The following is a 21,178-nucleotide window of genomic DNA, read 5'->3' on the forward strand; positions in this document are numbered from 1 at the left end:
TGAGTCGATACAGGTTTTGAAACTATGGGAATGAGAATCCAAGTAAACAAGACTTTGAGTATTATATAATAATAATAATAATAATAATAATAATTCAGGAATAAAAGACCAAAATGATCGAAGGCTTTCTTCTAGTCTTGCTTGCCAGGGACCTTTTTTTTTTTTTTTTTTTTAATCTTCAAATCCCTTGGAAGGTTGGCATTCGAAACGCAATCCCGTTTCTTCCTCACTGCTTTTTATCATCTAACAAAGCATAACATACTACCAGTTAAAGAAATATTTCTATAAAAATCACACATTCATTTTTATTTTATTTTCATGTAGTCACGTATTCATTAACAAGCCTTCACACGGGAATACACAAAAAAAAAATATATATAGGATCTTGTTTCCATTCCATTACTGGTTCAAAATCTTCATATCCTGATTATCTCTTGATACCTCACCATGGGTGAAAGATAGGCTGTAAAATTATTAGTTTTTATATTTATTTCACACTAAATAAATATAAAAATATAATCAATGGCATACTCATCATAAATTTTATTTTTTCAAGATAAGATTAATTCAAACTCAGGTATTTAATTTAATAAAATTATAAGGAAACAGTTCCTTGTTAAGGATTAAAGGACTTGTTGGTCACATGCATGCCTTCCTTGGAACATTGTTATTCCTTGCATGATATAAAATAAATGGTAGGTCGCTTCATGCACGGGCAAGGTGAAAATTCTTCCCTTTTTTTAAAAAAAAAATATATATATCATTCACATATATATTCCTCTACGTGATTTATGATAGAAGTCACTTTCAAGAATCAAGCTACGAGAAACTCTGAAACTCGAGGTTCCTAATAATTACACACTTATTTATGAATGGATAAATATAAATAATATGATTTGAACCAATAATATTCCTTTTCTAATTGACTTCTTATCGATTAACTATTAGTAGTTAAGTTACTAGCTTTTATTTGTGAAAATTGGTACTTATTACACTGCCTAGAAGGCAATCTATGTGAAACATAAGAATTTTTTTTAAAATTTCGGGTCAATCTTAAATACTTTCTTGTAATTTATTTAAAATCCTACATATTATTTCCTTTACAAGCGTGTGACATTTCTAGCTGATAACAGCATGACAATGTAAATCTAATAGATACGAGAAATAAATTAACCATGCATCTATAAAATAAACATCCTCAGGGTCTAATCCTGCAAAAGATATATGATGGTGATCATATTTTAGATGTTAATTGCCTAGTTTAAATTAAAAACATGATGGTTAAAACTAGCATAACATGCAAGTTTATAAATCCAAGTAAATTACTTATATATAAAAAATTGAATTAAATAAATCCCTACTATATATGCATTAATATTTATAGAATGATATTTGAATTTTTATATAACTGGATTAAAGCAGACCTTAACTTATATATTCACAACACATGCAATATATATATATATATATTTGGAGTATTTATTCTCAAGACAAGAATACTCATCTATCGAATCTTATTACAAGTAGTTTACGAGGACTCGAGGAAAGCAATAAACCTAGCTCCCAGACCAAGGAGGATTAGTCAATATTTTACATATAAATAAATAAAAGAAAACACGATCAATTAATCTTAATCCTAAACATGCAAACACGTTCCGCAACTCTAAATGTGATTTAATTAAAGTTAAATCAAATAATCAATCCCTTCCCGCCACAAAGAACACACCTCTCCTCTATTTCCCGCTATTTTCCTTAACGAAAAACGACACCGTCGCTACCCTCCCTTCAATTCAATTTAAGGACACAAAAGTAATCCCCCTGAAAATAAAATTATTTATAAAAAAAGGACACTTCAGAATTTATAGACAGAGATCCATGCATCGTTTTATCCACAACTGTAAAATTATTTTTTGTGTAGTCGAGGTCGGTTTTACAGTTGTGTTGTAGTCACCCAACACGTCCACCTTCACCCCAAGGACACGAAAGTAATTCACCATACCAAAGGAAATGGCATCCTTGTAATAGTTTTAACCCCCAAGACTTAATATGAAAGACAAAACCCCCCATATATTTCCCTCTAGAAAGCTCGACATCTCTTCGCGCTCTCAAATTTTTTCTAAAAAAATCTTCATTTTCTTCAATCAATTTTTGTAAGCTCCTCCCCCTCCCCCCCCCTCCTTCTCCTTTTCTCTTCAAAATCTCTTTATTGAGCTAATTTCTAGGGTTTTTTATTTGTTTTTTAATCGATTTTTCTCATGTCTAATCATTACATTTTATGTTTTTGTCTTTCGTTTCAAAACCCTAGTTTATCTCTCACTCTCTTCCTTTCTTGTAGGGCCTTTTCTACATGAGTTATAAGCCGAATTGGCCGCGAATTTTTTCGCTTTATTGATTGAAGATTGCTCTGGTTCAGCACTGCTGCTGCGAGGGATTTAAAGAAGGTGAGTTTTTATAGGGTTTCTGTTCGTTTTTTACTGTACGTGATAGTGTTTTGAAGTTGGGGAAGTTGTGATCTCGGATTTTAATTGAGTGAAATTGACGTGGGTTGATGTTGTTTCGTCGTTATTGAGTGAAAAATGGTTGGTAGCGAAGGGCTTTAGGGTTTTGAAGAGGAATTGAAGTTGAGACTTTTTTTTTGTATGTGTTGATGGTTTGTTGTTGTCGATTAGGGCTGAGAAATTGGGTTTTGGGCTTGTAATTTAATGGGTTTTGAAGTGAAATTGAATTTGATTCGGGGTGCTTTTGGGTGTTGTCGATCAAGGCGGAAAATTTGGCCTTTCGGCTTGTAATTTGAAGGGTTTTTTTTTTTAATAAAAAATTACAAAATTGGTCATTGGCTTATCAGGGCTATAGTATGCAAGAGGCTGAATTTTGAAGGTCTCGTGACTCTGCTTTGTCTCTTGCCAAGGGTTGGTATTGTTTCATCTGTGTCTGGTGACTAAGTTTTGCAGTTGCTTTATCTTTTGAACTTGCTAGTTTTAATCATAAGAAAGAATCAAAACGCTAATTGTGACCATTAGTTTAGGGGGTGGATTGGGCATGAACTGAAATGCATAACCATTTCTTCTATTTTCAGCTTGTCAAACTAAAAGGTTTTCAGCTAACTGTGTATGCCTAGAGATTTTTCTATAGTAATTATTCTCCTAGTTACTATCATATCCATCTTTAATATCTTTATTTTTTTATTCTAAAAAAAAAATAAATTTGTAATCTAATTTGAAGTTGGTTGAATGTCTTTGTAAGCTTAAAGTTTGATCAAGACTTTGTTTGTTGCCCTTTGTGTTGGTTATTTGTGATGTTTGGCTGTAGAGTTACTACAGTTAAAGATGGCTGATCAGAGGAATGGAACCGGTCAGCCTTCAAATGCTGCAAGAAATGCATATGCTATTGATGTGGAGAAGTTTAAAACACGTCTCAAGGCACTTTATTCGAATTGGAATGAGAACAAGGCTGATTTATGGGGGTCTTCTGATGTTGTTGCTATAGCAACACCTCCACCTTCCGAGGACTTACGGTATCTGAAATCGTCAGCTTTGAATATTTGGTTGCTTGGGTATGAGTTTCCAGAGACGGTAATGGTTTTTATGAAGAAGCAGATTCACTTCTTGTGTAGCCAGAAGAAGGCTTCTTTGCTTGAAGTTGTGAAAAAACCTGCTAGGGAAGTAGTGGGTGTTGATGTTGTGATGCATGTAAAGGCGAAGACTGATAATGGGACTGGTCTGATGGATGCTATATTCCATGCTATTTATGCTCAGTCTAGTGCTGATGGGAAAGACACACCTGTTGTTGGACACATAGCGAGAGAGGCTCCTGAAGGAATTATTTTAGAAACTTGGGATGAGAAATTGAAGGGTGAGGGCTTTGAGCTTGCTGATGTAACTAGCGGGTTGTCTGATTTGTTTGCTGTTAAGGATGCTGATGAGCTCATTAATGTGAAGAAGGCTGCTTTTTTGACTTTTAGTGTAATGAACAATGTTGTGGTGCCAAAGCTTGAGAATGTTATTGACGAGGAGAAAAATATCACCCATTCTGCTTTGATGGACGAGGCAGAGAAGGCCATTTTGGATCCCACTAGAGCTAAGGCAAAGTTGAAGGCAGATAATGTTGATATATGCTACCCTCCAATATTTCAGAGCGGAGGAGAGTTTGATCTCAGGCCTAGTGCTGCAAGCAATGATGAGCCCCTGTACTATGATTCTGCCAGTGTAATCATTATTGCTGTTGGGTCTCGATACAACAGTTACTGCTCAAATGTTGCCCGGACTCTAATGATAGATGCCACTCCCTTGCAGAGCAAGGCTTATGCAGTTCTTCTCAAGGCACATGAAGCTGCTATTGGTGCTTTGAAGCCCGGCAACAAAGTAAGCGCTGCTTATCAAGCTGCCCTGTCAGTGGTTGAGGAGGAAGCTCCTGAATTGGTTCCAAATCTGAGCAAATCAGCTGGGACAGGCATAGGTCTTGAGTTTCGTGAGTCGGGTCTGAATCTTAATGCCAAGAATGATCGAGTTGTGAAAGCAAAAATGGTTTTCAACGTGTCTCTTGGTTTTCAGAATTTGCAAAATCAGATTGATAATTCCAAGATTCGGAATTTTTCATTGTTGCTTGCAGATACAGTTATTGTAGGTAATCTCATGATGCTCTGCTGCTTTTTCTTCATTTACACCCTATTGTTTTTCCCAATTGCATATCAATTTTTATGACAATCGAGGAATTTTGTTATCTTTTATTCCTTAAAATGCTTTTTTCCCCTAATGTTATATTCTAAACTGCTATTATTACATTGAATTCTGATTTTTTTTAATTCTCATTCTTCTCCATGATCTGGAAAATGCAGGTGATCAAAATCCGGATGTGGTGACTTCGAAGAGCTCCAAAGCTGTTAAGGATGTGGCTTACTCTTTCAATGTAGGCGAGGAGGAAGAACAAAAAACTAGAGCTAGAGCTGAGGTGAATGGCGGGGAGAACATGATGTCTAAGACAGCATTGAGGTCTGATAACGGGGAGATCTCAAAGGAGGAGCTTCGGAGGCAGCATCAAGCAGAACTTGCCCGCCAAAAGAATGAAGAAACTGCTCGGCGACTTGCTGGTGGAGGAAGTGCTAAAGGAGACAATCGTGCTGCTTCAAAGACTTCAACTGATTTGGTTGCCTACAAGAATGTGAATGACATTCCTCCTGCTAGAGACCTAATGATTCAGATAGACCAGAAGAATGAGGCTGTGCTTTTGCCTATTTATGGGAATATGGTGCCTTTCCATGTTTCCACAATCAGGACAGTTTCCAGCCAGCAGGATACCAACAGGACCTGTTACATTCGAATCATTTTTAATGTTCCTGGAGCAGCTTTTAATCCTCATGACTCCAATTCATTGAAGCACCAAGGAGCTATTTATTTGAAGGAGGTGTCCTTTCGTTCAAAGGATCCTAGGCACATAAGTGAAGTGGTACAGCTGATCAAGACACTTAGACGGCATGTTGTGGCCAGGGAGTCAGAGAGGGCTGAGAGGGCAACCTTGGTTACCCAGGAGAAACTACAGCTTGCAGGGAATAGATTCAAGCCGATAAGGTTGACTGACCTATGGATTCGTCCTGTTTTTACTGGCCGTGGAAGAAAGTTGCCTGGTGCTCTTGAAGCTCATGTTAATGGATTCCGATTTTCTACTAGCAGATCCGAGGAGCGTGTGGATATTATGTTTTCAAACATCAAACATGCATTTTTCCAGCCTGCAGAGAAGGAAATGATCACTCTCCTGCACTTCCATCTTCACAACCACATTATGGTGGGAAACAAGAAGACCAAGGATGTGCAGTTTTATGTTGAGGTGATGGATGTGGTCCAGACTTTGGGAGGTGGAAAGAGGTCCGCCTATGACCCAGATGAGATTGAAGAAGAGCAGAGGGAAAGGGATAGGAAGAATAAGATCAATATGGATTTTCAAAGCTTTGTGAATCGAGTGAATGACCTTTGGAGCCAACCCCAATTTAGTGGACTGGACCTTGAGTTTGATCAGCCTTTGAGAGAGCTTGGCTTCCATGGAGTGCCCCACAAAGTCACATCATTCATTGTCCCAACTTCAAGCTGCCTGGTTGAGCTAGTTGAGACTCCTTTCCTTGTTGTCACCCTGGGTGAGATTGAGATTGTCAATTTGGAGAGAGTTGGTCTTGGACAGAAAAACTTTGATATGACCATTGTCTTCAAGGACTTCAAGCGTGATGTTCTCAGGATTGACTCCATCCCATCAACTTCACTTGATGGCATCAAAGAATGGCTTGACACAACAGACATCAAGTATTATGAGAGCAGATTGAATCTTAACTGGCGACAGATACTGAAGACAATCACTGATGACCCACAGAGCTTCATTGATGATGGCGGGTGGGAATTTCTGAATTTGGAAGCTAGCGATTCAGATTCTGACAATTCAGAGGATTCAGACCAGGGTTACATACCATCAGATGCAGAACCTGAGTCCGAGTCCGAAGATGATGTCTCTGACAGTGAATCACTTGTGGAGTCTGAGGATGATGAGGAGGAGGAGGATGAGGAAGACTCTGAGGAAGAAAAGGGTAAGACATGGGAGGAGCTGGAGAGGGAAGCAAGCAATGCAGACAGGGAAAAGGGTGACGATTCAGACAGCGAGGAGGAGAGGAATAGAAGGAAAGTGAAGACTTTTGGGAAGTCTCGACCCGCTCCAAGACCCGCCACCAGACCCGCTCCAAGACCCGCCCCCAGACCCCCTCCCAGGACTGTCCCTGGTAGCATGCCCAAGAGACCCAAGTTCCGGTAGATTTGATAGGAAATCTCGTGTTCTTTTGTTATTCATGTTTATCTGTTTAGCAGGTAGCAACAGCTGCTGCCTTAGAATGCAGGCCTTTTACTTGGGATTAGAACCATTGGTAGTGGTAGTTTTTACGATTTTGTTATCTATGTATTGCCTTTTGGTCATTAAGTAGTTCTGTTGGGAATAAGATAAATTCCTAACAAACTTAATCTTTGCATCTGTTATCATTATCTTTCTGCTATTATCTTCCTTTGCATGATGTTCCTCCTTGCACTGTAATGCAATCCTCCACAGCAGACCATGATCCAGTAGTTGTTTTTAGCTTAAAAAATGCTGCGCCATGGATTGCTTGAACAATTTCCTAGACCTGTGTGGCAGAACGGGCTCCTTGGATGGTATCTTGGTCATAAGATGTGTGCCAAGAGAGTCTTCATGTTGCATTAATCTCCATCCTTGTTTGGCAAGGAGTGCCTGGTTAAGATGTTATGTTGTCCCCAAACCCAAACCACCTCTTATCTTTGATGCATAGACCTCGTCTCATTGGTTTAAACAGGAGAGAGTAAAGAATTAGTAGGGTAATGATAAGATACAAATTTTATGTAAAAATAATTAATTATCCAAGCTAAGAGACACATAATAATGGAAATAGTATACAACAAAAGAAAGCAACACTCCATCCATCATAAAATCAAAGAGAAAACTGGGAAAAAAAGCCTTGAACAAATGCAGCCATACCCATCTCTGAAAACATGAGCACGTTGCTGATTTCATGTTTAGCATGGCAAAACAGACAACTATCATGATGGATGCACGGATTGAAAGACGCAGCAAATCTGTAACTAAAATAAGATCAACTCTTTCAAAACAGAAAACAGCTCCATGACATGCTAAGAACCAGAGAAAGCAGAACATGGGAACCAAAGACTTGCTGCGAAACATAATGATGTGGGCGAGTTCAAACAATACGATAGTTCTGATTAGATCTTTCATGAACGAATTATATAGAAAGCTTGGCAAATTCATTTATGACTCATTGAGACAAAGCTAAGATTAAGAAAAGATCTCTTCACATCAGAGGAACATCTTGACAAGAAAATACCATTACTTTTTATTTGATGATTGCATCAGGTTTAATTTTTTCCAAATAATTTTACAGGTCTAGTTTTATAAAAAGGTAAAGACTTCAAAGTTCGAAAGATGTTATTTGAGGTATTTTTTTTTTAATTTTCAGTTTAATTTCAGATTTTATGTTGTGTTTCTTTTTTATATATGGTTTTGATTTTGAATGGTGAGAGAATATACAAGAGATGATTATATAGTAATAAAGAATGAATTTGAGTTCTTGTGCGAGAACCCATTTCGAGAACAATGCTTTCTCTTGTTCACTGTCTTCGTATTTGGTGTATCCGTTTGCGTGACAAAGAAACCTCTATCTCTGTAACAAAAAAAGGAGTGGGGTTTTACACACAACACGCTCAGCACCATCAACTGTACAGGAGTCACCATTTTGGCCACATGTGGTTGATCTTGCCTCCGATGCCATCAGTAACATTAGAGGAAACCAAAATGTGGAATTTAAATTTGAAGATCCAAACGCAACTCATCATATTCTAATCGCTGGAAAGGAAATGATCCAAGGAGTACATTCACAAGCAGGAGATTCAAGGTAAAAATGGAAAGAAGCAGAAAAAATACACGGAAAGCTCTGAATTTGGATTCCACTATTTTACAAGTAAAGGAATTGTTATGGCTGTGAGTTTCAAAACTAGTTTACAAGTAAAGAGTCTATAATCCAACCAGTTTTTCCAACGAGCATATAAAATAACAAGTACCAAGAGACAGAGAGGAGAGAAATCCAAAACATATGCTTCCTTGCAAGAGACATTATTCTGGCCAGATTACGTAACTACCACCTACAGAGCTGCAGCTGCTAGTTTAACAAGGCATAGAGGCCTAGACACCTTTGATCACCTTAGCTTGGGTCTCTTGTGAAGACCGCTGCTCACATTTCTTCTATCAGGTTGTCGGGTTACTGGCCGAGCTGGCGGCCGAGCAGGAGCTCGAGCTGGTGGCCGAGCTGGCGGTCGAGTGGGAGCTCGAGCTGGTGGCCGAGCTGATGGTCTAGTAGGAGCTCGAGCTGGCTCTCGAGCCTTGCCAAATGCCTTGATCTTCCTTCTTTTTCTCTCCTCCTCACTATCTGAATCATTCCCCTTTTCCCTGTCAGCATAACTTGCTTCCCTCTCCAACTCTTCCCATGTCTTTCCTTCCTCCTCCTCTGAGTCTTCCTCAGAGTCCTCTTCCTCATCATCCTCGGATTCCACCAAAGACTCACTTAAATCATCTTCATCATCGGAACCTGAGTCAGATTGCACATCTGAAGGCATGTACCCTTGGTCTGAGTCTGCTGAGTTTTCAGAATCTGAATCACTAACTTCCATGTTTAAAAATTCCCAGCCACCATCCTCTATGAATTTTTCCGGATCATCAGTGATGGTTTTCAGTATAGGTCGCCAATTGAGATTTAATCTACTCTCGTAATACTTGAGGTCAGTGGTGTTAAGCCACTCCTTTATGCCATCCAGTGATGTAGAGGGGATAGAGTCTATTCGAAGGACATCCCGTTTGAAGTCCTTGAAGACAACAGTCATATCAAAATTCTTCTGTCCAAGGCCAACTCTCTCCAGATTAACTATCTCAATCTCACTCAGAGTTATCACCACACAAGGCGTCTCTATCAGCTCAACCAAGCAACTCGATGTTGGAACTATGAAAGCTGAAACTTTGTGGGGAACCCCATGGAACCCAAGTTCTCTTACAGGCTGATCAAACTCAAGGTCAAGTGCTTTGAATTGAGGTTGGCTCCATACATCATTCACCCGGTTCACAAAGTTCTGGAAGTCCATGTTTATTTTATTCTTTCGATCCCTCTCGCGTTGTTCTTCCTCGATCTCATCAGGGTCATAGGCTGATCTTTTACTCCCTCCAATTGTCTGGACCACATCAATTACCTCGATATAAAATTGCACATCCTTGGTCTTTTTGTTCCCCACCATTATGTGATTATGCAAATGAAAGTGCAGGAGAGTAATCATTTCCTTCTCTGCTGGCTGAAAGAATGCATGCTTAATGTTACCAAACATTACATCAACACGTTCATCAGGCCTTGAAGTTGAATAGCGCAAGCCATTTGTGTGGGCTTCAAGTGAACCAGTCAATTTTCTTCCACGACCACCAAAAGGAGGACGGACCCATAGATCTAACAATTTCATTGGCTTGAATTTGGAAGATGAGAGTTGAAGCTTTTCCTGACTAACTAAGGTCGCTCTCTCAGCCCTCTCAGATTCTCTGGAAGTTACCTGTCGACGTAGTGTTTTAATCTGCTGTACCACTTCACTTATATGTCTAGAGTCCTTCGAACGAAATGAAACCTCCTTCAAGTATATTGACCCTTGAAACTTAAGGGAGTTTGCATCATGAGGGTTAAAAGGAGTGCCAGGCACATTAAATATTATCCGTATGTAGCAAGTTCGGTTATTATCCTGCTGACTGGACACACTCTTCACAGTGGCAACATGGAAAGGAACCATGCTTCCATGGATTGGTAATATTATGGCTTCATTCCTCTGGTCAATCTGAATCATAAAGTCTCGAGGAGGGGGGAGATCATTGACATTCTTATATGCAATTAAATCACCGATTGTCTTCGCACCACCTCGATTATCTGTTGCAGCAGAACCCCCACCAGCAAGCCTCCTTGCAGTCTCTTCATTCTTTTGGCGGGCAAGCTCTGCCTGGTGCTGCCTTCGTAGCTCCTTCTTTGACATTTCATGGTTGTCTGACCTGAGTGTTGCCTTAGACAAGGTGGTCGCACTCCCTCTACGTTCAGGCTTGACTTTTGGCCGATCTTCTTCCTGATCATCCTCATTGAATGAGTATGCCACATCTTTAACAGCTTTAGTACACTTTGAAGTCACCACATCTGCAAACTTCTCACCAACAATCACTGTATCTGCAAGTAAGACAGAATATTTCTGGGTTTTTGGGTTTTTGGTCTCTGCCTGCAAATGCTGAAAGCCAAGAGACACATTGAAAACCATTCCTTGTCTCAGAACTTGATCATTCTTGGAATTAAGACTAAGCCCTGACTCACGAAACTCAAGGCCGATTCCAGTTCCAGCAGTTTTCGTCAAGTTTGCAGTTAATTCGGGAGCATCCTTCTCAACCACAGAGAGTGCTGCTTGATACACAGCACTGACCATGTTCCCAGGCTTCAATGCACTGATAGCTGCTTCATGGGCCTGAAGGAGGATCTCATATGCCTTGCTCTGCATCGGATTGGCATCAATCAGATAAGTTCTTGCAACATTTGAGCAGTAGCTGTTGTATCGAGACCCGATTGCGCATATGATCACACTGGTAGAGTCATAGTAGAGGTTCTCATCATTGCTTGCAGCACTCGGTTTCAGATCAAACTCTCCTCCACTCTGAAAAACCGGAGGATAGCAAATATCGACATTCTCTGCCTTCAGCTTTACCTTAATTCTTGCAGGTTCCAATATTGTCTTCTCTGTGTCACCCATCAATGAAGAATGGGAGATCTTCTTCTCCTCATCAATGACCTTTTCAAGCTTTGGCACCACAAACTGCTTCATTACTGAAGAACTCAAAAACGCTGCTTTCTTTACATTTGTAAGCTCAGTGCTGTCTTTGACAGCAAATAAGTCCGAGAACCCATTTGTTACATCTCTTAGTTCACAATTAACGTTCTTTACCTTTTCATCCCATGTCTCCAAAAGCTTCCCTTCAGGACTTTCTCTTGCTATACGTCCAATGACAGGAGTATTATGCCCATTAGAATTTGACTGAGCTAGGACAGCATGAAAAATGATATCCATCAAACCGCTTCCATCATCATTTTTGGTCTTCACGAGTATCACAACCTCAACACCCACAGCCTCTTTGGCAGACTTCTTCACAACATCAAGCAAAGAAGCCTTTTTCTGGCTACATAAGAAAAGGATCTGCTTCTTCAGGAAGACCATAATCGTCTCTGGGAACTCATATCCAACCAACCAAATGTTCAGTGCTGATGACTTCAGATACCGGAGATCCTCAGAAGCCGGAGGTGTTGCTATAGCAAGAGCATCAGAAGCACCCCATAGGTCATTATGGTGTTCCTTCCAATGTGAATACAACATTTTCAAGCGCTTGGTGAAGTTATCCAAATCTATCGCATAAGGACTGGCAGCTCCTGTAGGCTTCCCATTTGAGGGTTTTGCATTAGCATTCCTATTTTCAGCCATTGCATGTAGTTCAAAAACAGATCTTGATTTCTCAACAACTGAGCAAGTCCCGCTAGATGATCAGCAAAAACACTGACAAATAACAAATAGTCATCAGTTCATTTCCTTCTCTCCATATGGAAAAAGGTTGACCTGGATACACTTTGATTAGCCATGATCAACAATGTGCAAAATCAGAAACCAGCAAAATATTTCAGAGAAACTAGAACAATCAGAACTTCCAATGTTGCAAGAAATTAAGATCTGTTCTGAATCTTGATACTCTAAGATTAATGAGCTATCAGATCTTAATTCATAAACTACAGTTGATGAATCTTCTATGCACATCTCCATCTTTTCAATTTGAGAAAGATCTGATTTTGGGATTTAAGTTCATTGTTTAAGCCTATCATTCCCAGATAAGGAAACATTCTAAATTCAAAAATTTTACAGTTCTTTTCTACTTTCATTCATTTTTTCAGAACCCAAACAAAGAATTGGATTAGAGCTTACATATCTCAGTCTTCCCTGTAGCAGGAGCAGAACATTCCTGCACTCAGAAATCAAAAAATGAAAAAAAAAAAAAATCGTCAATAACTTCACATCCAGCATCATCCATTGACCATACTAGTAATCAAAGAAAGATTGCTCTATCACCTCCTCTATCTGAAAAATCTCAAATGGACCTCAATTCAGTAATAAGCAATCACGCATCCAATAAAAAGGTAACAAATCTCAACTTCTGCAATCAAAAGTCTTGATCTTCAGAACCACCTACACAGCCCCCGACAAAAAAAGGTCAGAATTTGGAGCTAAAACTGGTGCTTGAATTCATTGAATTATGAAATAACAAACAAAACCCAGATAGAAAAAAGATCGAAATTAAAAATTTACCACTTGTAGGCACCTATGGAATGTTTATCTTATGATTCACAAGAGAAACTCGAGGTCAAAGGTGTGTACTTTTTTAGAAAGAAATGGATGACAACGACAAATGGATTGCTTCTACATGGGGGATTCGGAGGTATAGAGAGAGTGATTAATGTATGACAGCAACAATGAGGAATGATTAAGATGGGAAGCTTAAGAGGGGGAGCTAAAAAGGCCAAAAGGGTCATCAAATCAATCAAGTTGTTATGGATATTTCTCATGTGCATGTGTCTATAAAAAAATATTCACTCTCACATATTCATTTGCTTACAGAAAATTTACTTTTTGTTTAGTGCATTTTCCTCTATTCAGAAGCCAAAAAATGGCTGTTAGGCACTTTCTAGCCAATCGACATCTCAATTACCATGTATATAAATCAATTCAAGGTTAGTTTAAGACTGAAATTCACCCCCAATAAGTTAATAACTGGCATCTATATATATATATATGTTAGGGATGGCAATGTACATTTTCAGGATAACAAGGTTTACGGTGATCCATTCGAAGTTTTTCTTAACAATCTTTGTTACACAGGAGTTTGCATCCAAGTTCGAAGAACCCAGTCTAAGAGCATATTACCACAAACATGGGCTAGCTACTTGTTTGTCGAAACAGATGAGAGCTGTCAAGCCCTCTTCATCAACACTAATACGCTATTTATTTTTGCATTTTTAAAAAAAAAATTGAATTTTTTTTTTATTTCAAAATAATTTTTGTGTTTTTTTATTCTATATCAAAAATAAATTTTAAAAAATTTAAAAAATATTATTTTAATATATTTCTAATTAAACTTTCAAAAAAAAAAAAACACATTTAAAAAATAACAAAAAACTATAACTCACATTTGATCTTTAGCTGTTCACTAACATTACAAGGTACACATAGTAATCAGACTGCCAATGGAGGCTAGGGCAAACATCAAGTGCCATTGTCTCTAAATCTGCGTTTACATAATATAAATGGGATACAACAAGCAGCATAGATACGAGAGAACAATCGTAGCTTTCCAGATTGGGACAACACTTGCTGAGTTTGTTACATTACATAAAATCACAAAGCAAGAAAGGCACATTGTTTTCTTGCATGCTCGGGTACCAATTTGACCAACATCTCAGCTGACACCCCCTTCAATTCTAGTTGAATATCAGCAGCAGCAGCAGCAGCAGCAGCAAGAAACAACAAAAAAGTAAGTACACGAGATTAATGAATTGTGAACTCAGATTTGTGAGAAAACAATTTCTCTATAATAATTTCATACCATGAGATTTAAAGTTAAATAATGGTGGAAGGAAACGCCCATTTGGCAAGCGGGTGTTTTGGTCACGGAGCTCGTCAAAAAAGGGATGTGTCAAGGCATCCAACTGAAACCAGAGTAAGCACATAGTAGTAAGATAGCTTCGAATCAAACAAAAAATTAAACAAACCCAGAGGAAGTGATCACAATGAGCACCTAACAAGCTCCGTTCTATATAATCAACACCAGGTAAAAATATCTAACAAGCTTCAGTGATCAAAATCAAGCAGTAACAAAGTTACAATTGTGCAACGGACACAAGTCCATGTTCAAGTGACAGTTTTATCTAAATATCAGGCTTTCAAAGTAAAATAGTAAAAAGCAATGCTAGGGAAAGAAACATAGAAATTTAAGGAAGGTTATGATACATTCACAAAATTATATGGTCATATGGAGCAGAGTATCATTCCAGAAAAACACTCACAGCTGTGCACCGCAAGTTAGGGGAGTATTGCAGTAATCTTGAAACCAGATCAACTGCTTCTGGAGGCATGCGCTTGTGGAATATCTAAGCATGAAACAAACAGAAGTTAGTGGATGATAAGAAGGTAATAGCATGAACCACAAAATACAAATCTAGAATTTCTAATACCTTGTGCCAAGGATGAGCTTTAATCTGCGGGAATTTGTACTCTGTATAATTTGGATTCATGCACTTAATTTCCTCCCTTGTTGGAGTGCCCAAAACCTGGAAAATAGAGCATTTTATGAATTAAAATCAAACAAGGATAATGTCAGTCCCAGAAGAAATGTATATTTTACCAAAGAGTAGACAACTTTCTTTGATGTGATAAAAAAAAAAAAAAAACTCCACTTAATGTGCAGGCAGAGCAATTAGAAGGTTCAAGATACTAAACTTACCTTGATAATCTCAACAAGCTGGTCGACTCCACTCTCACCAGGAAATAGAGGCTGACATAATCGATTCATTTATTGAAGCTTGTTGTGGAGATCATAATGTGAAAGAAATAATAATAAAAAAAAACCTTGTCTACAAAAGCTTCCTACCTGTCCAAGCAATAGCTCAGCAAGGACACAGCCAGCAGACCAGATGTCAATAGCCGTGGTGTATTCAGTTGCTCCAAATATAAGTTCAGGTGCTCTGTAATACCTAGAGCAGATATAAGATATATTTGGCTCCCCTTTAACCTGTCAGAAGAAACAGTATCCCAGTAAAAAAATAAAAGCAAATGTGAAGACCAAACAGTAAAAAATAACAAGTAGCAAAGCATACCAAGACTTTAGCACTGCCAAAATCACATAATTTAACCTGATGTGTATGAGGATTCACCTGCATCAAGAAAAAAATTGAAACTAACTTTAAAAAAATGCTTGGTGACATCAAATAAATGAGTGTATAAACAAAACAAAAGATCGTGTCCTCCAATCAAGGAGGATGACCACTTTACTTGCATAAGACAGGTTACAACCAAATATTTATATTTTTTTAATTAACTTTTGTTGAAGATGTATAGAACTACTTAAGGTTCCACAACAATTAAAGTATCACATATACATTCTACATTTTCATTCCCCAAAAAGAAAAAAAATGACAAATTGGTGATGGTGGACTAGAGGAATACACCAAAAACATATACACGTATAAGCCATAAAATGCACACAAAATCTTACCAAAAGGTTTTGAGGTTTAATGTCACGATGACACACCCCAATAGCACGATGGATGTATGACAATGCCCTAAATATCTGCCAAGAATCAACATGTTAACATCTTGCCAATGTTTCTAATAAAAAATACCTCCAAGATGATACTGTTTCAAGTATTGAGGCAAATAATTTAGGTGCCTTGGGAGAAAGAAATAACAAAGTAATGGATAAAAAAAGTGAAAAGAAGAAAATGGGTCCACAAGAACAAGGACATCTAAATTTTAGACATCTTAAGCATAGACCACTGTAAAAACCCAAAGCAATTGAATAGCTCCATACCTGATATGTATAGAGTTTGACATATATTAGTGGCATCTTCTGATTCATCTTGCGGTAGTGTTTAATCACACGATGAACTGTTTCAGGGACGTACTCAAGAACCAGATTAAGATAAAGCTCATCCTTCTCAGTCGTTGAAAAGAAGCAATGCTTCAAGGAGACAACATTCGGGTGGTCAAGGAGACGCATGGTTTGCAGCTCACGGTTCTTGTACCTCTTATCTTGAAGAACTTTCTTTATAGCAACAGTTTCACTGGTCTCTAAGCATTTTGCCTAAAACCAAGAATGCAGAAAGGCAAAATGGAAACATGAGTACTCGGTGACAATCTAGAAAGAACGTAGCAATACACTATCGAGAAATATTCAGCAAATCACTATAGTCCAAGACAGCATACCTGGAAAACAACTCCAAATGAACCATTCCCAACAACACGCTCAGCCATGTAACTTATTGTCTGCATAGTTTAAATAGAAGAAAGACATGGATAAAAATAAAAAGAAATATAATACAGCACAAGAGAATGGGACATCCCCTAATAAACAAACTAAATTGCTGATTCATCATCTTTAATTAGAAACGGAGAATAATGTATAGGATGGTATATGTGAAATGAACTTCTCCCAATCAGGAAGCAAAGTGGGCCAGTCATTTTAAACTCCATCACGCTACATCCTGAAAATTACCCTCAAATTGCAAGGGGCTCTTGACTTGCTAGAAGATATTAATGGAGAAGGCAGAAAATTATACCTGCTTTGGCTGGCCATTTCTACCACCAATTGTTGTTACTATAATATGACCTGTCTCTGTACTATTACCATCCACTACTGTTGCCTCCATGTCCTAAAAATACATGCCCGAGTTGAGAGACTATATCCAAAATCCACTAAGGACAACAAAAAATAGTAGCAAAACCAATGATAAGTAGGAAAGATGTGCTAATCACCATACTTTGTCATCCCTAATTTTCATGTCATTCATTTCCTCAGGTAACTTGTCCACGCCAACATTATGGACACCAGCTTCTCTCAAACCCGAGGTAGGTGCCACCCCCGCAGAAGCCATTTGTTAGACAAAAATAAATTATTCTGTCTTACTCTCGAACTTCAGTGGAATTAAACATTACCTGCAGCAATCGAAAAATGTTAGAACTCTCAACTGATTGATTGAAATTGCATCAAAACACATGACATCAATCCACTCATCTTCCACAATGTAACAGAACTAAACCAAAACCCACGAAATAAAACTCAAGGTCAATTACAAAAAGCTAGTACCTCAACAATAAATTCACACTCTTAAGTTTACCCACTTCACTACATAAAAATTAATGACTGATGAATACGCATAACAAAACAGATCAAGTCAGGTTCTACACGTAAATTCCTTCCCCAGGTTCAAAATCAAGAAGCTCAAACACCAACACAGCAGAATACAAAGAAACAGGAGATAAATTAACACATCAAAAGAAAACATCACTTGAAGAAATGACAAGCAAATGAAACCGGTAAAAGTATTGTGATCTCCACGAAATATACTTAGAAAAATTACATTAAAGCAAACAACGTCCACTAAGATCTAACAATAAAAACAAACAAATCATCCCTAAAAATCCCCAAGACAATAATTAAACAAAAAAAAAAAAAATCAAAGCCCATGAACATAATCCACAAAGAAAATCTAAAATTACCCCTCCAAAAAAACAAGACAAACCAAACCGGATACAAAAATCAAAGCTTCAACAAGATCCAACACAACCCAGAAGCCGATACACACAAATTATCTCAAAATCCCCAAAAAGTTTCAATCTTTGCATGTTTGAATAAAAAAAATAGATTCAAACTTTGAAAAAAAAAAAAGCAGCACAGGCAACAAAAAACATACCAATAAAGCCGTTTTGGAAAATAAGAGAGAGGAGGAGGAAGAGAGGGTCAGGCAATGGAAAGAGAAAGTGGGGAAAATAGATCCATTTTTGTGGGCAATAACATAAGCAGATGCCTTCCAATACAATACACTACAGAAAGTGCTTTCTTTCTCCTTTTATTTTTATTTAGTGTGTTCTGTCCTCTCTTTTTTCCTTGTATTTGTTATATTTAGTTAATTTTTTCCCTCTTTTTTTTTTTTATGGTAAATGCATTTCCCCAAATGTTATTAAATTCAGTTTGATTTTAACAAAATTAAATTAGAATTAATTTGATCAATTTACGACTAATTAAATCTCTAAATTCTATTAATTAATTTTAAATTTTTTTTTAAAAAAAACACTTAAATTTCTTTTTTATTAATTCGGATCAACCCATTTTATTCATAATTGAAGCCTTGTTCTTGGTGGATCCAAGTCCATTTTAATCTCTAACAGTCCTCTCCAACAAGAACAAAAAATTATGAGTTGAAAAGATTGACTCTGAAACACCTAACAAACGTATTAAATAATACATGACATCTTTTTAGAAGGAATAAATTACACTGACAAATGCAATGGGAGCAAAAATCAGTAGCATTGACAAATGTTCTTGATGACTTTGAGCAACCCTGCCTTCTTTTTTCCTTGACCGTTCAAATCTCAAACCATGCATGAAACTTGAGTTATTTATTTATTTATTTATTTTTGGTTTGCATGAAACTTGCGTCTTATTTATTTATTTATTTGGTTTGGTTGATTGGACGATGGAGATAATTGGAATTTTGAAAGGAAAAAAAAAAGATTTTGACAAAATGGAGCACCATACAAGGGCAAGTAAAGGACAACAGTTATCACATCCAAAGGTAGCAATCACAAAGGAAAACACAATTCTACCCTTGAAAGAAAGAGAGGCTAAAAAGCTGTGCGTAAAGTCAATGGGTGCTGGGGTGGGGTTAGGCAAGGATGCTTTGATGTGCAGTGGGACCCAATGAGAGGCATGTTTGGACAATAATATATAGCTTATAGGGGACAACCCTAGTTCAAAATCTAGACTTTCCAATCTTTTAAACTTTTAGGCCAAAATTCTTAACGAGGGTGGGGTCCATATGTCTTTTTACAAAAAAAAAAAAAACATTTTTTAATTATAAATACATTAAAATAATTTCTTTATATTTTCTTAAAAATTTTAATATTAGAATATCAAAATCATAAAAAATAAACTTCAAAATATTAGAATAGCGAAGGCTGCTAGCTCTCTTTCTCTGAATCTGTAGAGACAAAAAGAAAGAAAGAATGCCCGTAGGGAAATACTACTGCGACTACTGCGACAAGCAATTCCAAGACACCCCACATGCTCGAAAGCGCCATCTTCAAAGCTCCTCTCATTTACGCGCCAAATCTCTCTGGTTCAGCAGAAACAGCAACAGCAACACCCTCAATTCCAATAACACTGATGCTGGTGGCTTTGTTAAGGGACTCTGCAACCGCTTTGTCAAAACGGTATTATTATATTTTCTTGAAATTTATGAGTTCAATTCTTTTGCATTTGTTATGATCAATCTTGGGTTGGTTGGATTCTTTGATATGTTCTCTTGTTTTCATTTAAAATGGTGGTGCTTCTTTGTTGTTTTGAAGGGTTTTTGTCCTTATGGAGATTCTTGCAAGTATTTGCATACTAATTTTGCTACTAGTCAAGGTAAAATTTTTGCTTTTATGGAGTATTATATAGCTGGGAATTAAGTGATTAATCTGTCATGGAAAAAAATGGATCTTTTTAGTGTCTAACAATGTGTTTGTTTTGACATTTAGGAACTGCTTTCAAGGATAATGTTCAGTCACCAACTATGCCTGGAAATCAATTGGCTGGGGGCAGTTCTTTTCCAGGTACGTTTGGAACTAAGCTTTGGAGGATTGTTAATTCATGATCTTTTGCTGTTGAATCCACCTGGTTATCTTATTCAAGGTTTTATCCTCTTGTGTTGCATAACCATGTTTAAAGATTGAATCTTGTGTTGCATGGAACCATATTCAAAGATTGAATTTTTAGAATATATATGTTAGTGATATGATGCGGGTGTGAATCGAATTGTATCACTGTCGCTGTTTTCCTATAATGGACATTTATACTGGCTATATCTAAGCCTTATAAATTCCTTCTTTTCGTTACTGATTTTGCAGCTTAATTTTGTCATTGTCCTGATTTGCAGGTGTTGCGGTGAGAGAGAGAATGGGAATGTCCTGGGGTAACCTGCCTCCATCACTAAAGCCTCCTCCAGAGGGTGGTTATCCGCCTCTTCCGTTCGTGGATTGGGGATAGGTCTTTTTTCTGATTTGGGCACTGCTTCTTTTTTTTCTTTTGCGGTTATGATAAAGTAAATTTTTACCTATCAACTACTTGATGTATCATCATCGTTTGCATAGTTCCTTGATTGCATCAAGCTATGCTTTGCTGTGTAAAAATGTTAATTGCTTATGTATTACAATAACTGGAATTTCAATATGATTTCATCTTCTCCTTTGTAAGTCTTTTGTGGATTGCAATAATTTTAGTGATCTTTCTTAGATGTCATCCATTTCCTTTTTTTTCTCATGTTATGCTTTTGGCTTCAGTGGTTATATTTGGATTTATTAATGGTATCAAAATAAGTACATTCTCTAGCCAGCTTCAGTGGTTATATTTGGATTTATTAATGGTATCAAAATAAGCACATTCTGTAGCCAGCTTCCATTGGAGATTAGGCAGGCATTGGGTTGTGGACAAGGATACATCTAGACTAAATGAATATTGTTTTAAAAAAATGAATATACATGGAGAATCTTGTTCAGTGAACTTGCCTCCATCTGATTCTTACAATGGATCTATGATTGTGGAGGTGAGTTGTGCTTCAGCACAATAAAGAAGATGAAAGCTAGACTGGCAAACAGTACACACATTGCAGACAATTTGAGTATGTCTGTATCCATCCTTTCATGATCCAAGCTTCTTAACAATGCCAGTTTATCCCACACATACGAACCGTCTGGAAACCTTGGGCAACCACAAT

General features: G+C 37.5%; 4 protein-coding genes across 5 annotated transcripts; 2 read left to right on the top strand and 2 right to left on the bottom strand.

Moving 5' to 3' along the window:
• The first annotated feature begins 2,011 nt into the window (after window positions 1-2,011).
• LOC118060894 (FACT complex subunit SPT16) lies at window positions 2,012-7,039 on the top strand. 2 transcript variants are annotated; one of them, XM_035074201.2, is made up of 4 exons: window positions 2,012-2,150; window positions 2,336-2,441; window positions 3,310-4,623; window positions 4,835-7,039. In XM_035074201.2, the coding sequence occupies exons 3-4, from the start codon at window positions 3,327-3,329 to the stop codon at window positions 6,784-6,786; spliced, it is 3,249 nt and encodes a 1,082-aa protein (XP_034930092.1). In that variant the 5' UTR covers window positions 2,012-2,150; window positions 2,336-2,441; window positions 3,310-3,326; the 3' UTR covers window positions 6,787-7,039. The 2 variants fall into 2 exon arrangements, with proteins under 2 accessions (XP_034930092.1, XP_073260030.1); XM_073403929.1 differs by having other exon boundaries at window positions 3,321-4,623.
• Window positions 7,040-8,472: 1,433 nt separating this feature from the next.
• On the bottom strand, window positions 8,473-13,229 carry LOC118060893 (FACT complex subunit SPT16). The gene is made up of 4 exons (XM_035074200.2): window positions 12,957-13,229; window positions 12,720-12,836; window positions 12,576-12,612; window positions 8,473-12,155 (listed from the first exon to the last, which is right to left on the bottom strand). Exon 4 carries the CDS (start codon window positions 12,081-12,083, stop codon window positions 8,748-8,750), a length of 3,336 nt encoding a protein of 1,111 aa, XP_034930091.1. The 5' UTR covers window positions 12,084-12,155; window positions 12,576-12,612; window positions 12,720-12,836; window positions 12,957-13,229; the 3' UTR covers window positions 8,473-8,747.
• Window positions 13,230-13,813: 584 nt separating this feature from the next.
• On the bottom strand, window positions 13,814-18,281 carry LOC118060896 (shaggy-related protein kinase NtK-1). Its single transcript, XM_035074203.2, has 13 exons — window positions 18,116-18,281; window positions 17,183-17,357; window positions 16,982-17,074; window positions 16,629-16,688; window positions 16,234-16,506; window positions 15,919-15,993; window positions 15,521-15,577; window positions 15,295-15,435; window positions 15,148-15,198; window positions 14,879-14,974; window positions 14,711-14,794; window positions 14,251-14,353; window positions 13,814-14,125 (listed from the first exon to the last, which is right to left on the bottom strand). The coding sequence occupies exons 2-13, from the start codon at window positions 17,294-17,296 to the stop codon at window positions 14,043-14,045; spliced, it is 1,230 nt and encodes a 409-aa protein (XP_034930094.1). The 5' UTR covers window positions 17,297-17,357; window positions 18,116-18,281; the 3' UTR covers window positions 13,814-14,042.
• Window positions 18,282-19,336: 1,055 nt separating this feature from the next.
• LOC118060897 (zinc finger CCCH domain-containing protein 3) lies at window positions 19,337-20,657 on the top strand. Its single transcript, XM_035074206.2, has 4 exons — window positions 19,337-19,634; window positions 19,770-19,830; window positions 19,944-20,018; window positions 20,342-20,657. Exons 1-4 carry the CDS (start codon window positions 19,428-19,430, stop codon window positions 20,449-20,451), a joined length of 453 nt encoding a protein of 150 aa, XP_034930097.1. The 5' UTR covers window positions 19,337-19,427; the 3' UTR covers window positions 20,452-20,657.
• The last annotated feature ends 521 nt before the right edge of the window (window positions 20,658-21,178 follow it).

The sequence above is a fragment of the Populus alba genome, chromosome 13 (genome assembly GCF_005239225.2).
Source record: "Populus alba chromosome 13, ASM523922v2, whole genome shotgun sequence".
NCBI classification, from domain to species: Eukaryota; Viridiplantae; Streptophyta; class Magnoliopsida; order Malpighiales; family Salicaceae; genus Populus; species Populus alba.